The sequence below is a fragment of the Lactuca sativa genome, chromosome 6 (assembly GCF_002870075.4).
Source record: "Lactuca sativa cultivar Salinas chromosome 6, Lsat_Salinas_v11, whole genome shotgun sequence".
Lineage (NCBI taxonomy): Eukaryota > Viridiplantae > Streptophyta > Magnoliopsida > Asterales > Asteraceae > Lactuca > Lactuca sativa.
In genome coordinates this window covers 57,573,171-57,595,777 of record NC_056628.2, presented here as the reverse complement: position 1 = coordinate 57,595,777, position 22,607 = coordinate 57,573,171, and the positions used below count along the sequence as shown (strand labels likewise).

General features: G+C 36.4%; 3 protein-coding genes across 3 annotated transcripts; 1 reads left to right on the top strand and 2 right to left on the bottom strand.

Annotated features, from left to right (window-relative positions):
* Positions 1-222: 222 nt before the first annotated feature.
* LOC111905439 (uncharacterized) lies at positions 223-2,337 on the bottom strand. The gene has a single exon (XM_023901135.1). The coding sequence runs from the start codon at positions 2,335-2,337 to the stop codon at positions 223-225; it is 2,115 nt and encodes a 704-aa protein (XP_023756903.1).
* A 13,720-nt stretch (positions 2,338-16,057) lies between these two features.
* On the bottom strand, positions 16,058-16,555 carry LOC111905438 (uncharacterized). The gene has a single exon (XM_023901134.1). It carries the CDS (start codon positions 16,553-16,555, stop codon positions 16,058-16,060), a length of 498 nt encoding a protein of 165 aa, XP_023756902.1.
* A 1,326-nt stretch (positions 16,556-17,881) lies between these two features.
* On the top strand, positions 17,882-20,523 carry LOC111905437 (uncharacterized). The gene is made up of 5 exons (XM_023901133.1): positions 17,882-18,685; positions 18,751-18,976; positions 19,106-19,242; positions 19,300-19,407; positions 19,768-20,523. Exons 1-5 carry the CDS (start codon positions 17,882-17,884, stop codon positions 20,521-20,523), a joined length of 2,031 nt encoding a protein of 676 aa, XP_023756901.1.
* The last annotated feature ends 2,084 nt before the right edge of the window (positions 20,524-22,607 follow it).

The following is a 22,607-nucleotide window of genomic DNA, read 5'->3' as shown; positions in this document are numbered from 1 at the left end:
GACTAATACAATATGGGCTACGAATATAAAGTATACAAAATCGACATGCACATACATAAATGTACGCTAACAATTGAGAAGGGTTTTCCCTAGAAAATCTCATTAACTTGATTATCCTGTTCATATTTGATTCATAAATGAAGTATCAAAGGAAATCACAACAAATAATTAGACTCAATTTTCAACCAAAATAAAATGTTCCTCGAAGAAAACAAACTGCATTTAAGCGTAGCGATCTTTTAAGTAAGCACGCCACTTGTCAATAGATGCTAAGTCGGCTGGACTCAAACTTGGAAGTTCACGTTCTTGAAGGGTGTTGATTATCTGTGTAGTCTCACCGAGAAGCTGAGCTGCAGCATGGACACTCGACTCCCTTCTTTCTACGACACTCGTGTGACATTTCATTAATATGACATGGGGTAAGTTGGTGAGACATGCAGCCAATATATCAGAAATCATTAATGATAGCTGCACAAATAGTTCCTCTTGGCTAAGCTCGTCAATGTTGGTGTGGTAAGAAAGCAACATTGTTTCGGTTATACGATACATTGAGTTGGCAGAAATAGACCTTCGTTTGGTATTATCATTTGAAACTCCAATACTAGTACCTTGCGCCTCCATAACCATGCTCATAGCTTTATCCCTCAACAACTGAAGAATCCTTCCTGCTGTATGCAGTTGAGAATCAGGGTTTTGTAGCTTGTTTCCTAACCATTTGTTGTAGACTTCAACTTCTACCCACAACGTTTGAGCAGCCTTTTGAATCCATACTTGGTCATCAGTAGCATTCAGGCTTTCTTCAACAAGTTTGACATATACAAGACCTTCACTCACACCACGAATCAACAAGCAATCCACTAGTTTCTTTTGGATGTTAGAAAGAGACATGGCGATGGTTGTGAGAGTTACCAATGACAAGCTCCAACAGTTACGATATTCTTCTGAACCTAAAGACAGAACATGACGGCTGTCAAACTTTTCAACTTCTTCAAAGCCTCTAGATTCCGCAAGAAGCTTCATCAGATTTTTGGGTTGTTGTTTTTCAGCCTTTCGGATCAAATGGTTCACAGATTTTAAAATGCCTTTCAAGGTTCTCTCAGCAAACTCCATGTCCTCTTCAAGTTGCAAAACATATTGGCTAAGATCTTCATCTTCTCCTAGTTGCGTTTCCTCGGGATTTTCTACTGACTCAACATGTGAGGCATGAAACAAGCCTTTTAGCCACTTCCAACAACGGAGACAACACAAAGCACATATCACAAAGAAAATTGGAATCACTGATATCATCTTGCATGATACGACAAATGCCTTTTGAAATCCTATACAGATGCTGAGAATTAGGACTTTCATATGCTGGATGACAACCTTGCATTTGCGTCCATTGGATGGGAATGGTATGCTACTATGTTTCCAATCATATAAGTTCCGAGTCCAGTAGCTCTCTACTTTATATACCTTGAGGTGTTTCCAAATCCATTTTGCTGACAACTTAAAGCGTAAGGCTGCAAAAAATCTGGCAAGTGGGGCTATCGTACCCAGTATCACTCCGATAAATTGGATTATGAAAATCAATGGCGTTGACCACTTATAATCCGACCTATAGTCCCTTAAAAATTTAAAATTTAAAATTACAACGAAAATTTGTAAGCCAGTGCTTAAGGCACATATTACCCCAGACGCGGAGGTTGTAGTAGAACAAGCAGTCATGAATTGGGGGCTTCCGGTTTCTGCCATGATCCAGTAGTTGCTCACATGTTGCTTTAATTTCTCAACATTTAATCTTTCTGGTTGTTGCAGTTCTTGATCCCTCAATGCTGTTACATGAGCCGCTTGATATTTTGATTCCAGAATCTGTTTCGACTTTACAATTGCTAAAGATGAACATACATATATTATCAGCAACATGAGTAACGGGACCACGGAAATGGATGCATAAATAACACACATAAGGACCGGTCCTATACTGTATCTATAAGCAACGCTTACAACGACATTGGAATTCTCTTCGAAATAGAAGAGAATTCCCGTGTGTATTTGAATGGAAACATTGACAATCAAGGTGATTACAAAAACACCTAAAGCTATGATGTTTGAGACAAGTTCCTTGCTATCCATGGTCGCTAGAGAAGGCAATAAATTAGCCATTATGGTGAACATAAAGCTCATGCTTCCAAGCTTTGCTTCCTGGTCCACAATACCGTACATTATATTATTTAGATCCATGGGCAGCTTTATTGCAATAGCTATCACAGTGATAGTTGCCGCATTTAAAGTGAAATATTTACACGGAAACCAGAGCTTTCTGTTCCGCAACCCATGTAATAAATCAGCCACCATTGCAAGGATGCAAAGCAGAGATGCTAAGGCGACATAGATCCCAATCCACCTCATAGGATGGTTATACCAACTTTGGTAACTTGACTGGTGTACTAAAAGCTTTAAGAATTGTTTGTACTCTTTTGTTATGTTGGTGCAAGACTCCACCTGCCAAAATTGGTTGTACACTAAAATGGTATCCATGATTATGTTCCTCCAAGGAAAAGGAAAAGGAACTAATACGTCAAGCAAGAAGATGAAAAACACAGGATTTATTTTGAGATGTAATAATGACTTAAAAAAAATGAAACTTTCATGCTTATAATCTATCACTTGATGACTTGATCCCGCTGTGAAATGTTTAATTATATCATTACCGGGAAATAGTTTTAAAAGTCTTGTTTGTCAAACCACGCGTTCAAACTAATTAATGGACCGGGCAATTTAAATTTCATATTTTATTGGAATACAAAAAAAATATTATTCATATGTTTATAGAAAATTAATAAGGAAATGTTCATCAAACATTAATTAAGAATAAACATAAAGTTGTATAACCATTATGTCAGCGCTGTATCCACCAAGGACATCGTATTAATTTATTTATTATCCAATCCTACTTCGGTTCATTTATTAATCACATTGAAAATCAAGTTTGATTAATAAAGTCAAATACTTGGATTAATTATAAAGTCAAATACTTTACATTCCAAAAAAGCGATAGCTAGAGGCTAGCACCAAGAGCTATTATGGTCTGTTGAAGTTGATTTGAGGTCCAGATAGAAACAACAATGAGGCCATTCATAATACAGAAAATTATAGTCAATTAACATCGAATGTTATGATGTCGTTGTTAATGTAAATGATATGCAATCTCTCGTGTATTTTATTATGAAAATCACCAAATATATATATACAAGACTTGACCCTCACTATTTATGGATATACATTGAATATATAATATTTTTTATGACAAACAAACGTTCCTTTATCTAAGGGATTAATATCTCATCTAATATACCCCCACAGTCGAATCGGGAGGGTGATGGACGTTGAGACTGTTCTTGAAGTCGTCGAAAAGCACGAAAGGTAACCTTTTAGTGAAGATATCAACTACATGGTATAACGTGAGGGAATGTGAAATACATGAACTTGACCACAAACAACTTTCTCTCAAACAAAATGAATATCAATTTCACTATGTTTGGTTCTACAATATTGAACCGGGTTGCATGACAAGTAGACGACACTTACATGCGGGTGGAAGATGGACAGGCCGGTCCTGATGAATTAAATATTCTCAGAGGCTCAGGATGAGAGAGATAAAAAGGGACCTTATCCTTATTATAAGTTTTTATTTTTAAATAAAATTTTAATAGAAAAATTGGGGCCTCGACAACTAACCACTATCCTCCCCCCCCCCCCCCCCCTCCCCTTCAACGCCCCCATGAAGATGGAGTTCCACTAGAAGATTCCGGATCCAACAAGTTTCTGAAACGATATTGGTAACTCCGCGATATTCTGCTTGGGCACTCGAACGAGATTTAGCCGGTTGTCCTTTGGATGACCATGAAATGAGATTGTCTCCCAAGTAGACGCAATATCCCGAAGTTGACCACCGTGTATCCGGACACCCTGTCTGATTGGCAACCGTATAAGTGAGAAGTGATGTGACGAGGGACATGGAGAAATGCAAGCGATGATGTATGGTACCTTGGATTTAACGTAAAATTTGTTTCAGGGACTTGAAGTGTGTCGTGTGTGGATTATGCATATGCATACATACTTGTTGAACCGCATAACTAATATCCGAAAGAGTAAACATTAAGTATCAGAGAACACTCGCAAGTTGACGATATTGTGTACCCCCATCGGGTAGTAAAGTGTCATCTGTGGAACTTAATTTGGACTTGGTACCGACCGGTGTGGAAGATGGGTGGCACAAGCTCATCTTAGCATTTTCTAAAATTTCGGTAGCGTACTGCTGTTGTTATAGGAAAAATGAATCTTTGTAGCGTGTCACCAAAATCCCAAGAAAATAACTAAGGGGGCCAAGATCTTCATTGCAAATTCTTGTGCCAACAACTTCATAACTTCGAGAAGTAGATGATCCGACGAGGTAACGAGCAAAATGTCGTCCATATAAAGTAGTATAAAAGTCATCTGAGTACCTTGTTACAAAAAGAGAGTGGTCACATTTGCTATGTTTAAAACCCAATTTAGACACATAGCTAGCAAATCGTTGATACCAAGCCCATGGCGCTTCTTTGAGGCTATATCGCGATTGTTTTAGCAAGCAAAAAAGGTTAGGATAGCAAATATCACGAAACTCGGGTGGTTGATGTATGTATACTATTTCATCGAGATGTTCGTGTAAAAATGCATTCTTTACGTCGAGTTAATGAATTTTCCATGCATGTGATAAAGCTATGGAAAGAACCGTACATATTGTTGCGAGTTTCACCACAGGACTGGAAGTTTCACCACAATTGATGTCTTTTTTTTGGGACTTGCCATCACATACGTACCAAACGAGCTTTATATCACTCTAAAGAACCATCAGATTGAGTTTTGTGATAATAAATCTGCATACTACACACAACATTCATGTTATTGTTTTGAGGGACTAACTCCCACATGTTATTGTCAAATAAGGGCCCGAACTTGTCTTGTCTGACATGGCCGTATTCCAATCCAGGTTTTGAAGAGCATTTTGAAGGGTACATGGTAAAGGAGAGATAGATATTGTGATGTGAAGGTTGAAATGTTGTTTGGGCTTAGAAATGCCTGACATGCTTCGAGTGTGAACCGTACGGACATGAGGTGGATGAGCGGGCTGGGAGGGAGTGGAGGTAGGGATTATGATTGGTTGTGACCAGACTTGAGTTGATCCTGATGGTTGGAATAGGGTGTGGATGCGGGCCTAGACCTGCGTGAGTAAGTTTATAGAGGAGGGGGATGTGAGTTGGTGACAGTAAGGAGTTGTTTGTGGAGGGGTTAGGATCAGACCATATGAGAGGATGGGGATCTGAAGAGTTGTGGTTTGCTACGGTCGTGGAAGGTGTAGCTGGGGAGAGATTTTAGAAGGGGAAAATAGTTTCATCGAATACAATGTAATGGGAAAGTGTGATGGTTCGGGTTTGTGGATTGAAGCATTTGTACCCCCGATGGTTTGATGGATGCCTCAAAAAATACAAGGTGTAGATCGTTTATTTAACTTCTGGATGGTGCTAGAGGGAGTTAGGGGATAACATAAGCATCCAAAGGTCCTAAAATGGGAAGATGTCGGTTAGAGGTTGTAGAGAAGATGAGTGGAAGTGAGGTTATTAAGAAGTTTGCTAGGAAGAATATTTAGAATGCAGGTGGCGTGTTGTAAAGCGTGATGCCAAAAATTCAATGGCACGGAGGAATGAGCTAGTAAGGTTCGAATAATGTTATTGATGGAACGTATTTTTCGTTCGGCTTTGCTGTTTTTGGGAGAGGTATGTAGACATAAACAATGGAATTTTAATACCTTTTTTGGAGCAAAAATCTTGAAAATGTTGATTATCGTATTCACGGCCATTATCGTAATGTATAGTTTTAATGGTGTAATGAAATTGAGTTTTGATTAAAGAAAAGAACTATATGAAGGTTGGAAAGACGTTAGACTTTTTGGCGAGAGGATATGTCCACAAAAAATTAGTTTTATCATCTAAGAATAATAAATAATAACGATAACTATAAGAGCTCACACAGGTGCTGCCAAAAATTTATGTATAGATTATATCGAAAGGCAAATGTTTACTAGAATTAGAAATAGAGAAAGGAAACTTTGATTGATTTCCAAACACACATGAAGAGCAAATTGTAGATAGATGTTTAGAACTGGAATCAAAATGCAAACACGATTTAAAGAAGATAAAATATTCATGCCTGGATAACCAAGCCGATGGTGCCATAGGTCTCTGGTAATTGCAGCAAAGGTTGAAGGAGGCGTAACATGGGAAGATGATCTGAATGTGAATGGGAGTCCGCGTCCGAAAGTCCTTCCCATCAAAACCTAACGGGTCAAATTCAACTGAAATATTATTGTCAACAGTAAACCAATGAATAAATAAAAGGTGTTTTGATTACATTAAGTGTGTGAAGAACATTTTTAAGAAGTAAAAAAGGGAATGGATATGGGAGGGTTTGATGGTCTGTACCTTGGATTCGAATAGTTGAACCATTACCTACAATCAAGTTATGATAAAGACCATTATCGATATAATACGTAAAGTTACCTGAGTATGAGTCGTAGGAGATGTTTCCCCCGTGTCAGCATACCAAGTTTGATTAGGTGGGTGGAGGGTCATCGTATGGAACGCTTGCTCAAGATCGGTAGGTGTGTATCTTGCCTCCGAGGGGGTGTAGGCCTGTTGAGATTGTTGAGAATTGATATTGAGGTCGATTGCCAAGGATACTGGGGACATTAGGAGGAGGCTTAGAGGATGCATAAAGTTGAGTCGGGTACGGGCATGGTGGGTAGGCCCACGATCAAAGCCCATGGAGGCGGCGTGGACCAAGGTTGATAGGGACGAGAACCTGACCAGTATGACGACTGATGATGGCTGCTATTTGATCCACATTCCCGTCCGTTCATGGATCGTCCACGACCATGGACACCTCGCCCTCGACCACGCCCTTTAGAGTTGGAGTATTCTAATTGTTGTTGGTTGTACACTACTAGAAAAATGGATAGTTAGCTACAAGGAATATTGTTGGTATTTTGTAGGAAATAAGGTTTGGCTACAAATTTCCAACGAAAAGTGGTTGGTGGAAAAAGGGCAGTGGGAAACAAGGTTCCTACAAACTTCCAACAAAAAGTCTGACACATTTCCTACAAAATATTTCGTAGGAAATTTCAACCAATTTCCAACAAAATTCCAACAAGTTTTACCTAGACTCCTTGCCGCTTTTTTTCCAACGGAATTCCTACAAATCATGTTTCCAACGAAATTTCTACAAACTTTTCCAACAAATTTCCAACACACTCCCTTTTTATTTTTTCCTACGGAATTCCTACAAATCCTGTTTCCAACGAAATTGCTACAAACTTTTCCAACAAATTTCCAACAGCCTCCCTTTTTAAAAAAGTTTGATTCGATGTTTTTTTCCTGTTGGTATTATGTTACAGTTTTTTTAAAATATATTAATGAAATTATAAATAATGCAGTTTCTACATAAATTATATAATAAACTATAAATCAAATACAAATTCTTCAAATATGCACTTTTAACCACAATAACAACAAACACAAATAATTCAATACAAATCCAAAATGATAACTACTATTCATTACTTCAACAACATGATAGTAATTACTAAATATCCTCAAAACCATATGTATTATGTAAATATCTAATACTTCATCCAAATGATAGTTACCATCTTCTACTTCAGCAAAACAAATACAGTTGTGTACTTCACCAACATGCTTAATAAAAAGTTCCAACAACAAAACTAACATCGGTCTTTAGGAGGGTTACCAAATCGTCTCATTAGCTGAGCCAATTGTTGTTCCATAATTTCTTGTTTTTGTTGCATCAAAACTCTTTCCCTCTCCACATTTTCAAGTTGGGTTCGTAGCTCCTTAACCTAAAAACAAACATATAATTAGCAAACAAATAATATATCAACATTCTTTATCCATTATAGAAACATACCAAAAACATATTCCATAATAGCAATGTACTTTAGTTTGCTACCAATATAGGTCTTGTACTTATTTTTATCCATAATAGCAACACACTTTATGTTAACAAAATTCTAACAACAAATTATTTATTTAGTGGCTGTTTTCATTCATAATAGTAAAATACTTCATAATAACAAAATACTTCATAATAACAAGATACTTCATTTTTCATTCATAATTGCAACATAATACTCTGTGTAAGTTTCTTGGCTATTTTAAAATAAATTTATCAGGGACTGTTTTCATGTCTCATAAAGTGTTTAATTATAGTAATGTACTTTCTTTATCTATAATATAAACAATCTATTTATTAAAGGAAATATACCTCCTGTTGAGACCCGCAAGAGGACGACGAACACCCCGCACCAACAGATGATTTCCCATTGAGCAAAGAGTTTATATCCGAGGATCCAACTCCATAGATATAACTACTCCTCGAAACACCACTTATCTCCCTATGGGTTTTCGCCCACAATTCAGCATCATCAATCGGGTGATCAACCAAATCATCCCCATACTTCTCAAGCAAGGCTCGAGAGTACGCTTCCTACAAGGAAATAAAACACAATTATTATTGTAATAAAAGTTGGGACAAAAAAATCTAAATATGATAAAGATATCTTACATAAGCTTCCCTTGCTCTCTCGGTGCAAAACTGCTTTCCCTCAACATCTCCATCAAAATATTTCATCTTTGATGTTTTATCTAGATGAGTGATCAAGAACAACTCCAAAAATGTGGGTGGCCGTCCCTTTCTGCTATCTACAAGTATAAATGATGTAATTTATGTTAAAAAAACATTACTAAAATTTATATAATATGAATACTTACGAATCTAATGCGGTGCTCATCATAACTAATACTACCCCCAGTATGTCTTGCTATTTTCCCACCACTATCAGCGGTATTGCGGTTACTCTTCCTTCTTGGAGATCTTTTCAACCACGCATCTGTGTTCCATTCCTTTAAAGAGTGGTATATGTATAATAATATGAAAAGAAATAAACAATAAAAAAAGGATTAGCCTGCTTACCCTACACAAATCCTTCCACCTCTCAGATTGCATCCCATTAGGTACAAAATTCTGCATGATATCAGAGTTTTTCTTATCCTTTGGGATATCATGTCCAGCAGCTCTAGCCATATCTGCTGATCTGTTCCTAAACGTACCCATGATGTCTTTATATCGGTCTTGGATGACATTCTCAAAGTTTTCCCTGATTTGTTCATCCTCATTCGAATCCCAATCATAAAGTGTCTGTAAAAATGAAAAATTATAAGTTAAAAGTGTAAATTTAAAACAAATGACGATAAGATATACAAATAATGAATCCATGTTAAAATTAAAAACACTCGACTTAATATAGCACCTTGAGTTTAATCCAAATATGTTCGATCACTTCTTTAGGGATTTCTTTAAAACTTATCCAAGAGCCTTCTATATATTGATCTAACAGCCGCCTGATCGCCCGGATCACATCAAATATCCCAAACCTATAATGTTGAAATAGTCCAGTAAGTATAAATATAACATAAAAATTAACATAAATTTAGTTGTAAATTTAAATAATCTAAAGACATACTTTTTCCCTATGCAAGAGATAAATCGTCTCCGAGAGGTACCATAAAAGGTACCATAAGCAGGTATGTCCGTGTTATTTGAACCATGTGGCGTAGTGTGGACATCTCCCTCATCGATACCCTCGTCACTGTAAAGTCCCCCATCTGGGTTCATCTGTTGTAATAACCCAAGATAACCACCCACTGGTTCTACATGAACAGGATCTACATCAGCCAATGGTGTCACTGTACTATGTTTTGTACTATGTCTGGGAATAGGTATGCTGCCTTCATGACTAGTAGGAGAATCATGTAACGCCAGTCTAGTTCCTCCATGGCTGGTATTAGGAGACTCATGTAATGTCCTTCTAGAGCCTCCACTACTAGTGGGAGTGGACTCATGTGATTGAGCTCTAGCGTCTCCATGACTAGGAGTAGATTCATATGGTGCATATCTACGATCTGCACGATGAGATGTCTGTTTGCCCCCAGAATGTTGCTGTTGACTGCCCTTAGAACCTTGACGGTTAGGTTTACAGACAACTCCACGGTTCGACATCGATATGTGCCTTGTGTTTCATAAAACAATAATGGTCAGATAAATAACTTAAAATATTAAGATTGATAAAATAATAATGATCATACCATATGAACAATCACAAATAGTTTAAATAGTACATCAAACAGTGTTCCTAAGAATTAGAGACGTCTTGATCTAAATCTAAAAGATTATAATAAACCACTTCATTTTCATCATTTTCTACTTCTTCCTCTTCTTCAGCTTCAGATTCTCCAGGTTCAGATTCTTCATCCTCATTGTCACTTACTTGCTGAGTTGAATTGGTATTTGTAACTAAGCATACGCGTTCACTACTAGTTATTTCATCTGGTGACTCAAACCGTTCATCAATCTGAAAGATCCCTTCTCTTGTGTCAGCATTACTTGCATCTTCAGTTTGAGCTTCAGTGACTTCATATACCCCTCGTGGTTTTATCTTGACAACCGCCCAAAAATCTTTTAATTCCCTTGTCACCGCAGGGTATGGTACGTAAAACACTTGTTCCGCTTGAGATGCCAAACAAAATGGGTTGTTAGTTTGAAGTCGTGACTTGGGTTTGACATCAACCATCTTATTTTTATTAACTACTACACCGTTTTCATTATCAAACCAAGTACATTTAACCATTACAATAGTTGAACGCCCACGGCCAAAATACTTAAGCTCTAGTATCTCATCCACTAAGCCATAGTAGTCGGGTTCTTCGGAATTATACATCTCCCCTCTGACGCGTACCCCATAATTACACGTTGTAAGTGTCTCACCATAGTCCCGCGTGTGGAGCTTATAACCATTTACAAAGTACCCCTTGTGAGATATTGCGTTTTTTGATGGTTTGCTTGCTAAAATGTCCAAATGTTTAGCACTTCCATCGGATACCTAGATTGAATAACATGCATGCATAGTGTTGGTTAATGATGCACTAATATGAATAACTACAATTTATTTGGTTTTACTTACTCGTTATGCAAACCAATGGACAAAATATTTATCTCTAAGACTCGAAACCTCTTCTCCTAGATATATTTGTTCAGCCACTCCATCAAACTCAATGATGTAAGAGGTGAGTTCTACACAGTTTAGTAGAACATAGGTGTGTGCCTTGTGAAGTTCATCCTCGGACAAGACCTTTTTCTTTCCACCCTTTTCATATAATCTTCTAGATGGACAGGCAAACACGCTTAGTAAAGAGTCTCCACCGGGATGTTGTGGTGCGAAATTTCGTGGCTCTCGATTATGACATGTCTCAATCTTTGGGTCAAAGTAGAGAGAACAATATGTAGCAATCTCAGACACTAGATGTTCCCTAACAATTGAACCCTCAACCCTTGCTTTGTTTCTAATTCTTTTTTTTTATCATGCCCAACTTCCTATGTTCAAAAATTATTAAACACGTGTTACAAAACTAAAGAATAAACATGTTTAGAATATTGAATAAAATTACAAACATTGTACTTACCTCTCATATTGGTACATCCATCTATACTGCACCGGACCACCAAGAATAGCTTCATCAACTAGATGAATTATGAGATGCTCCATGGAATCAAAGAAACCAGGAGGAAATATTTGCTCTAACTTGCAGATGGTTTGAACTATATTGCGCTTCATGTAACCTAAGTCTTCCAAATGCAACGTTTTTGAACATAAGACCCGAAAGAAAGTGCATAACTCTGTTACAGCTTCATATATCTCTTTTGAAACAAACCCCCTTATAGCAAGTGGAAGTAGGCGTTGCATGAACACATGACAGTCATGGCTTTTAAAGGGATAAAAACTAGTATCCTTGATATTCACACAGTTCCCTATATTTGATGCATACCTGTCTGGAAATTTAAGTTTTTTCAACCATTCACACACTTTTTTAAGGTCGTCCTTTTCCAAAGTGTAATCTCCTTTATTTTGGATAATCTTGCCATTGCTTTCATGGATTGGGTTTAAAAGAGGTCTGTCACAAAGCTTTTCAATATCTTTCCTTGCATTCAAATGGTCTTTGGTTTTGGGGGTGCCCATACTTGTGTGAAACAAATTTTCAAACACATTTTTCACGATATGCATCATATCGAGGTTGTGTCGAATCAACAATTTACACCAGTATGGAAGCTCCCAAAAGATGCTCCTCTTTACCCAATTATGTGTGACCCCGAACCCACGCGTTTTTTTTATACTTTGGACCATAGGGAGTACCATTATAAACAGTGTTGAAATGTCGGACTGTCTCCCAAATTTCATCTCCAGAAGGATATGGAATGGGTACTCCTCCCTTCACTTTCTTGTTTTTCATAAAATTAATATGATCTTTGGTGAACTTGTGTCTATTGGGTAAATGTTTTTTTATGACAGTCAAACCAACATGGTTTCCTCCCTTCTGAAAGCTAAAATGATCCTGGTTTATCTGAACAATATGGACAAGCTAACCTCCCATGCGAGCTCCAACCAGACAACATTGCATAAGCTGGGAAGTCACTAACTATCCATAACAGTACGACCCTCATTTGAAAATTGTTCTTTCGATAAGCATCATAAGTTTCGATGCCATCAGTGAACAACATCTTCAGCTCGTCTACTAAAGGTTGTAGAAAAACATCTATATTTTGCCCCAAATTCTTCTTCCCAGGAATGAGTAAAGGAATTTTCATGTACTCATGTTTGAAAGATAACCAAGGAGGTAGGTTATAAACCGTAATAAAAACCGGCCAACATGAATACGGGCTCCCAGATGAACTATTTGGACAAAACCCATCAGTACACAAACCTATACGAATATTGCGTGTCTCTTGTGCAAACGTACGAAACATTGTGTCAAAATGAATCCAGGCCTTTCCTTCACTAGGATGTGTCATTTTTTCATGATTTATTGGATGATCTGCATGCCAAGTCAAATTCTGGGCTGTCTTCTTTGAATAGAACAATCTTTGAAGTCTTGGTCCAATCGGCATGTAGGTCATGACCAAATTAGGCACCTTGTTAGAATTCTTCTTGTATCTACTTTGCTTACATACTACACAATGATCCAAATCAGAATGTTGGCCATTAAATAGCATGCAATGGTTGATGCAAACATGAATCCGTTGTGACGGCATCTCTAATGACTTCAACTTTTTCTTAGTCTCGTAGAAGTTTCTAGGTATCTTTGAATCATCGGGTACACAATCTTTTAATATAGGAAGTAGTTTATCAAATGTCGAGTTTGAAACATTGCACTCTGATTTCCAATGTAACAATCTTGAGGCGGCGGACAGTGAAGAAGCTTTCGTACACCCCTCCCACAAAGGCTCATAGAATTCTCTCATCTTGGAAAAGAAAGTATCGGCCATTTGATTTGGGTTTTGTGGCGTTTGTTGGTAATAAGGGGCATGAATATGGTGCATGCTTTCTGTAAACATTTCATGGTATCCTGTATATACACCAACATCAACAGAGTCCTCTTGACCCACATCTTGAGACGGTCCGGCGGTTGAACATTGACCCATGTCTTGTGTTGGATATAACTCACCATGCGCAGACCATTGATAATAGTTGGGCATGAACCCATTTTGATATATATCAAATTCAACCATCTGTCTCGACTTGTAAGTCCGATTTTTGCAATCTATGCACGGACATCTAATTTCGGAAACCACCAACCCATTTCTTAGAGTTCTATATTTGACAACTGTGGCATTGTTAAATGCATAATCCAAGAATTGCTTGACATAGTATTGAAATTATGGATTAAAAATTTGATTACTATTCACTCTCATCTTCTACATTCATTCTCTATTTGGCACCATTATCGATATGTAATTCTAAGATAGTGCAAATGTTAGAATGTAACTAATTAACAGATTTGTCTTGAAATTTATGAGGTAACATCTATCAACAATAAGATACAATGATATATTTTACAGGAAATTGATATATTTTACAGGAAAGATTTATTAATTGTGTAAGTACTTGATTTATTATGTTAGTTTGTATATCTAGAGTTGTGAACTGAAATTATCATTTATTAATTCTATAAGAAAGATTTCTATGTAACAATTTGTATCTGTTCTTTTTCTCAATTATGTTGGAAAACTGTGCTCATGGATTACCTACTATTATAGCATTATTTTGATAAAATTTTGTGATGATTTTAATTGTGTAAGTACTTGATTTATTATGTTAGTTTGTATATCTAGAGTTGTGAACTGAAATTATCGTTTATTAATTCTATAAGAAAGATTTCTATTAATCATCACAAAATTTTATCAAAATAATGCTATAATAGTAGGTAATCCATGAGCACAATTTTCAAACATAATTGAGAAAAAGAAGAGATACAAATTGTTACATACAGATACCATCCACACATAGTGATACATTGACATACATACATACTTATTGTTACATTCTAATCATACATACCGATAGATTTGATAAACAGATAGAAATTAATAAATGAAACTATTTGATAAACAGGTAGAAATTGATAGAGGTGGTATCAAGCAACTGACATGAAGTCACTGGCGGAGGAAGCAAGTGTTGGTCTAGAAGTATCCGGCGTCGCAATGAAGACAGCGCCAGCGTGAAGCAAGTGTGCCGGTGGTGTGTCGCAGCAACAGTGGGGAGAAACACCGGCGTGAAGCGGCTGTGATGGTGGTTTATCACAACAACGGTAGTGTGGTGGGACAAATCGCCGGTGGCTAGAGATTGTTTACGGATTCGTCGGCCATAGTTTGGGGAGAGCGGTACTTTTTTTCATCCAAATGTAAAGAGCAGCTAGGTTAACCGAGAGTAAGGGTTTTGATTTTATAGGAAACTAGGTGTGAGACCCATGTATTACATGTGTTTATTTTAAAAAAATTAAATATAAAATTTTAACAATTTGAAATGTTTGAATTTATAAAAAAAATGAGAAATCTTTTGAATTATTAAAATTAATGAGACTTTAATGTATTGGATACATTACATATATAAACCCTTTCTAATAAATACCTTACATATATATTACCTTACATATTAAATGTAGAATTTTAATTTAATAAAATGAAAAATACAATAAAATGACAAGTGGAGAATAGAAAATTTAAAAATGTTAGAAAATGTCATGTGTCCAAATGAAGGAGAAGAGGACATGTGACAAAAAAAACTTTCTTTTATTATAGTAGAATTTGTCGAAACTTTCCAACAAATTTACAACGGAAGCCAAAAATAAATAAATAAATAAAGCTAATTGAACATTTGAATTCCACGTTTTGTTTCAAAAGCCTTGTATATTTTCAAGTTATATGTATATATAATATTATAAATTAGAAATTACTCGTTTCATTAACTTGATAAAATTATTGTTTTTATTAACTTCATAACAAATTATTGTTTTTATTTGTTTTATAGGTTTTTTTATTTTCTTATTATTGCTAATGTAAATAACTTGATAACTTTAGTTTTTTTTTTATCCAATTCAAATTCTATATTTTTAGTTTTTTTAATAATTGTTTTTTAATTTGTTATATATAATATATCTTAAAATTAAAAAAAAAAAAAGTTATCTCCAAATATTAGGAGGGAAAAGCAAAGACAAAAGGTGGGAAAACGTTTTCAATTCCCGCTATTACTTTTACTACGAATTTCCAACAAAATACTAATTTTAAATATTATTTAATATTTTCGTTGGTGTTTTGTAGGAAAATAGCTACACTTTTCCAACAGAATATGTAGGGTATCTATTCTAGTAGGTACTTTGTTGGAATTTTGTTGCATTTCACTTTTGTTGTAAGTTTGTAGGAAATTAGATGGATATTTCGAACAACATATTTTGGTAGGTAAAACTGAATTTTCTAGTAGTGGTAGCGACTGTTGTCACTGGTTTTTGGCTGTGTTCGGTGTTGATACTGTTAGGGCGTTAGTCGAGGCACCCGAAGTGGGCGAGGCAGCTGCTTAACGTGCTTTCCGGGCTTCTTCCATGATTAATTTTGAACGAACATCATAGAAATCAAGTAGGCGCGTGGTTTGTTGGATGAGCATGGCCACACCTTCGTAGCTTTCATTTAGACCAACAATCAGTTGTAAAACAAGGCACGTGTTTGAAACAGGATTACCCACATTGGCAAGTTGGTCCGCCAACATTTTAAGAATAGTATGAAGAAGGTCCTTCGAGATGGTGCTATATATCCATTGAAGACAAATAGCATCAAGACGAGACCAGGATTCCAATTCAGTGGCAGCCTTGGTCTTATCGGGTTCAGTTGCTGTGGAAGCGGTTGACGAAGGAGGTTTTGAGTTAGGGTCAATGTGGTTTCCGACCTGAAAGGCCCGACAGTGAATACAGAACAATTCTGCCCAGGAGGTGTATTGGCCACTCTCCATCTTGAGGGTAAATGATATGAAATTTCTGATGTTGGTGACTGTGATGACGGGATGGGTTTTAGGATCCATCGGAATATAGAAGGTGAGGTATCGAATAAAAGGTTGAAGAAGAAAAGGTTGAAACCTTACTATTTATGGATATACATAGGATAAGAATATTTTATATGACAAACAAACATTCCTTTATCTATGGGATTAATATCTCTCTAGCTAATAGTCATGGCTGTTGTTAACTACGAGGTTGGTAATGTCAATGACATTGTTGAGAAAAGTAAACTTTTATTATCAAAATTAAACATTAATTTATATTTTGTGTTGGAAGTGTGTATCTTGTATTTGTAGGGGTGTGTTATGTAATTTGTGCAGGTGTTATCGGGGTTATGCGCGGATCCATTTCGGGTTATAACCCGGGTATATAGTGTTGTCAACAGGAGAGGATGATTCATTCTGTATCAGATATTTTCTTAGATAGTTCTTATTCTCTTTCTCTCTCTCTCTCTCTCTCTCTCTCTCTCTCTCGTTCTCATACATAGATTAGGGTTTGTTCATATTGTAAAGTAAGAATATGTGTCTTACAATTTTCTGTTGAATTCTAGTTTTCATATGAGAGTGTGTGATTGTGTAGTGAGGTTCTTTTGTAATCTGTTGATGTATAAACCATTTGTTTCATAGTGAATGAAATGATGAAGTTGGGAAATCTTTGAGTTGTTCAGTTTCTTTAGATGGTATCAGAGCTTTAGGCTTTGTTTTCTGTTCTTCAACGATTGGTGTGACCGTTCGTCTCTTGGTGATTGAGGTATATTCAGATCTTGTCTTCTTTTGTTTGAATCTGTTTGTTGTTTACTGATCTAAGTGGTCGTCTGAACTCTTGGTTCGTTGATTCATAAATTGTTGATCATTCGGTCTGATTTAGGGTTTTTCACCTGGAAAATCAAATCAAACGTTTCCTTTGTCGTTTTTCTTCTAGATCTTGGTACTGCGAGATTTGTTTGTGTTCTTGCAGGTCGCTGCTGTGGTTCTTGTTGTTTGTGATCGTTATCTCTTTTGTGAGTTTTTCATCGATTGAGAAAAAAACTAGTCGATTAATCTTCTTGTCTGAAATAACTCTCTAGGGGTCGGATTTCATCACCGATAAACTCTAGTAGGGAACGGACAAGGAGAGTCGATTCCTCTTACACGTCTCAAAGCACTGTGAGAATATTCTTGTACCTTTCTCTCTGTTCTATATATCTGGTGTCTTGTGTACACTAGTTATTGTTCTTACTGTTTATGTTATTTATTTTCTGTTTTTTGTGTTCCTTCTGTACTGGTGTCTTGGGCCCCGACATACGTGGTGACCATCTAGACTTAATATCAGTGCAGAAGTGAGTTCTTTGTTTCTTGGTTGTTTTCTATATGGCTGGTGGTTCTTCTGATACATCTGGTGGAAGTGGAAAGGATGATCAAATTAATTTTGATGATCCTCTTTACATCCATCCTTCTGATAATGCTGTTACATCAATCATTACAACGAAATTAACTGGAAATGAAAATTTTAGACTTTGGAGGAGCTCTATTTCTAGAGCTCTTAAAGCTAGGAATAGGCTAGGGTTTGTAGATGGTACTTTTAAAAGAAGTAAGGTTGATGATTCCAAACAGGCTAAGTGGGACAGGGCCAATGCAGTTTTTTGTTCTTGGCTTCTGTCTTCTATTTCTGATTCCATCTATCAGAGTCAAGCTTATTCTAAAGTTGCTGAAGAAATTTGGGAAAATCTTTTTGAAACATATAATAAATCTGATGGGTCAGTTGTGTTTAATATACATCAGCAAATTAATTCTCTTAAACAAAATGGTATATCTTTGTCAGATTACTTCAATAAGCTTGATTCTTTATGGAAGGAATTTGATGGTCTTACTAGTTTAACTGAGTGTACTTATGATGCTTCTGTGAAACTTAAAGATCATTCTAATCTCATGAAACTTATGCAGTTTCTTTTTGGACTTGATGACTCTTATAGTCAGGTCAAGAGTCAAATTTTGTTAATGGATCCTTTGCCCACTGTGAAAACAACTTTCTCTATTGTGTCTAGAGAAGAGTCCCTTCAAAGGAATGGGTCTTTTACCTCTTCTCAGTCTGTGTCTAAGACTCAGTCAAATGCTTTTCTAGTAGATTTAATAACAGGGGCAACTCTAATAAAAATAAGGGTCAAACTGTTCAATGTAAAAACTATGGAATTAAAGGTCACACTATAGAAAAGTGTTACAAGTTAATTGGATATCCCAAGGATTTTAGATCAAGGAATGAAACGGGTAATCAACCTAATTTTGTGAAAAACTTTTCTGCTAATTCTTCTGTCACTCCTTCTGGAAGTGGAAGTGCTTCTAATCCTTCTGACTCTAATGATGATTCTGAGTTTCATCAACTCACTAAGGATCAGTATGTCAATTTTCTACAATTAATTGGTGACAAACAAATTAATGAAGAGTCTTCTGTCAGTGCAAATATGGCAGGTACTTGTTTATTTCAAGCTTTTAATGCTTATGTTAGTTCACCTAAGTGGATTGTTGACTCAGGAGCTAATCAACATATGATTGCTTCTGAGTGACATCTTCATGACACTCTGGATGTGTCTAAGTTAGATTTGGTTGTGAATCATCCTAATGGTACATCTGCAAAAATTGAAAAAATTGGGAATTTAAATTTGTCTGACACTTTGACTTTGTTTGATGTGTTTGCTGTTCCTGATTTCAATGTAAATCTTTTATCTGTTCATAAGGTTTGCAAGGATAGTAATTGTGAAGTTGTCTTTAATGAACATAGTTATAAAATTCAGGGTTTACAGTCAAAGGTGATGGTGGGGAATGGTAGAGAGTCTGGAGGTCTCTATTACATGAATAGTGTACCTTCAGGTATTTCTTCTAATCTTTCTAAGTCATCTTCTGTATGTTGTGTGTCTAAATTGACTTGGCACCATAGACTTGGTCATCCTTCTAATCAAGCTTTAAGTATTTTAAAAACCAAGCTTAAAATTGGTAATGAAGACCTTTCTCCGTGTGATGTTTGTCATAAAGCTAAACAGACTAGGGAACCTTTTCCTGTTTGTCATCATTCTACTTCTAAACTTGGTGAGTTGATTCATCTAGATGTTTGGGGTCCCTATAGGGTGACAAATGTTGAAGGATATAAGTATTTTTTGACCATTGTGGATGATTATACTAGGACTACTTGGGTCTATCTATTAAGGTCCAAAGATGAAGTCTATGATTGTGTTGTTGTTTTCTTTAATATTTTGTTCAATCAGTTTTGTGTTAAAGTTAAAATTGTTAGATCAGATAATGGCACTGAGTTTTTAAATAATAGAATGAAATTTTTAATTGAGTCAAAAGGAATCTTACATCAAACTTCTTGTGTTCATACTCCACAACAAAATGGAGTTGTGGAGAGAAAACACAGACACATTTTAAATGTTGCTAGACCTTTAATGTTTCAGTCTGCTGTTCCTCTGAGATATTGGGCAGATGCGGTTTTAACCTCGGTTTTTTTAATAAATAGAACTCCTACTTCAGTTTTGAATGGTTCTTCTCCTTATGAACTTCTTTATAATAGTGCTCCTGTTTTTGATAAACTTAGAGTATTTGGTTGTTTATGTTTTGCCACTAAACTGAATAATTCAGAAAAGTTTTCTGAAAGAGCTGATAAATGTGTTTTTCTTGGATATTCTTCTGATAAGAAAGGTTACAAAGTTCTTAGTCTTGACTCAAATCTTATTTTTGTTTCCAGGGATGTAAAGTTTTATGAATCTGTGTTTCCATTCAAGCTTAAGTCTTCATCTTTGACCAATAGATCTAATGTTCCTATGAGTCCCAATGATTTGTTTTCCTATGATGAGTCTTTGAATTCTAGTTCTATTCTTGATAACACTGAACTAGAGAACCTAGGAGGTGACCATCAGTTGGATGGTGCTAATACTGATCAAGTCCTGGATGAGACTAGTTTTTCTAATGTCAACAACCAAACTGATGAAGTGTATGTGCCTTTGAGTGAAAGGAAAACATAAATATGGTATAGAAAGATCAGTTAACTATTCAGCTCTTGATAAAGATAATTTTTGTTTTCTTTCAAATCTTAATAAAACTGTTGAACCTAAGAATTACTCAGAAGCTGCTTTGGATCCAAATTGGATCAAAGCAATGAATAAGGAAATGGAAGCATTATATAGGAATAATACTTGGGAAATTACTAATCTTCCTAAAGGAAGAAAAGCCATTGGATGTCGTTGGATATATAAAATCAAATATAAATCTAATGGTGATATACAAAGATATAAAGCTAGGCTAGTAGCCAAGGGTTATAATGTAACACCGTAAAAATTAAAACAATTTTTCACTTTTGAAAACACATTTTTAATTAAACAATTCGTTCACAAAACGTCATAACATCAAGTTTTCAAATCACAATGTCTCCCAAGATCAAAATACATCCAATCCCCATATGTGTGTACGAATCAAGCCGGCGCCTTCCTGCGATCATCACTGGTACCTGACACACATTACACTAAACATTGTAAGCATAAGCTTAGTGAGTTTCCCCAAAATACCACAATAATCACATAATAGCCACTCGAGGCTGTAACTCTGTTGACCCTCTAGTCAATGTATCTCAGTGGGTCCCTCCAGCCCCAACTCTATGTGGGCCTTCTGGCCCTAACTCTAGGGACCCAAAAGTCCCAACTCTATAACTCTGAATCATGCATATCACATATCACAATAAATCACAACACATAATAACATGCAATCACACTGGCATATAACTCTATAATACTCTGTCTCATAACTCTGTTACCACACTAGGTAAAGTATAGTGAGAAGACTCACCTCGGGTATCTCGGTAAATCTCTGACTCGGTAAATGTTGGCCTAGCCTCAGTCTAATCATATAAAAATAATAATTTATTTAGTATAACTCTCAAGGCTAGACTATGCTCTCTTATGACACTCTCAGAAGGGTAAAAGACCATTTTACCCCTTCCATAGCTCAAAGGCCCCACAATAGACCTTACCCTAAAAGTCAACCAAAAGTCAACTCTCCGGGTTACGCTGCGCATACCAGATGTGTAAAATGGGCGTACCCGGCTGCACCACAGAATCGGGGAGCGCCTCCCAGTACGCGGCGCGTACTAGGAATTACGCTCGGCGTACTCCCCTACATCAGCCCTCTTGCTCTTGAGGTCTTAATCAGTTAAGACCTACGTCCATATTTTAGATCTGACCCCTTCTAAGCCCCTTAATCCTTAAAGTTGATGACTTTAAGCCTTTGCATGGCTGAACAAGTCACTAACTCCCAAAATGATCCAACCTTCAACTCTAGAAGGCTTAAAACACATGCATGACTCCAAAGTAACATCCAAGATGGGAACTTTATGGCTCTACGTCACTAATAACACTGAAAAGGGACAAATCTCGGACCATGGAATACTTTACACTCATAAAGTCTCCACCTTTGGGGTTTTTAGCCCTAAAAAGGACACATACAACAACAACCAAAAGAATAGGAAAGTTTTGAAATCTATACCTCCAAGAGTAGTTCTTTCCTCTGTAGATCTCAGATCCAAAATGGCACCTCAAGCTCTAGCCTCCAAGATCTCCTTTCCTTCTTCTTCACCAAGCCTCTAAAGCACCAACAAGCTCAAATCAATGCTCTCACACACTAAGAACAATGGGGCTCTCTTTTAGGGTTTCACTCACTGATATGGAGGCTAAGGAATGAGCCATAACACCCTTTAAATAGTGCACAAGGAGGATTAGGGTTTTTGCACCTGGGCCGGGTACGCCCTGTTGGATTAGTGTCTAAGTCCATAACTATTTTGGTATGTATTTGACCCGATCGTGCATGGTCCTTTTGGGTTGCCTTCACCAAAGCAACTTGATAGGATGAATTATGGAGAGAAAGGATTAAATATGATTTATGAATATATTATGAGAATAATATATTAAAGGAGAAATCATATTGTTTAATTAATATTAGTCAAGAATTAATTGGTAATAAGTTTTGTGACTAAAAGAGATTAATTAAACTTAAGGGACTGGAATTGTAATTATAAGATAATTGCAATTTGGGCTTTGGATTGCCTTATATTAAGGAG

What these genes read in the sequence shown, in the direction of transcription:
- LOC111905439 (XM_023901135.1), bottom strand. Translation starts at nt 2,337, where the DNA reads ATGGTGGCTGATTTATTACATGGGTTGCGGAACAGAAAGCTCTGGTTT.
- LOC111905438 (XM_023901134.1), bottom strand. Translation starts at nt 16,555, where the DNA reads ATGGATCCTAAAACCCATCCCGTCATCACAGTCACCAACATCAGAAAT.
- LOC111905437 (XM_023901133.1), top strand. Translation starts at nt 17,882, where the DNA reads ATGGCTGGTGGTTCTTCTGATACATCTGGTGGAAGTGGAAAGGATGAT. An exon ending in TGTCAGTGCAAATATGGCAG is followed by an intron (nt 18,977 to 19,105) that starts GTACTTGTTTAT and finishes TGTCTAAGTTAG; the next exon opens with ATTTGGTTGTGAATCATCCT. An exon ending in ATCTTTTATCTGTTCATAAG is followed by an intron (nt 19,243 to 19,299) that starts GTTTGCAAGGAT and finishes TATAAAATTCAG; the next exon opens with GGTTTACAGTCAAAGGTGAT.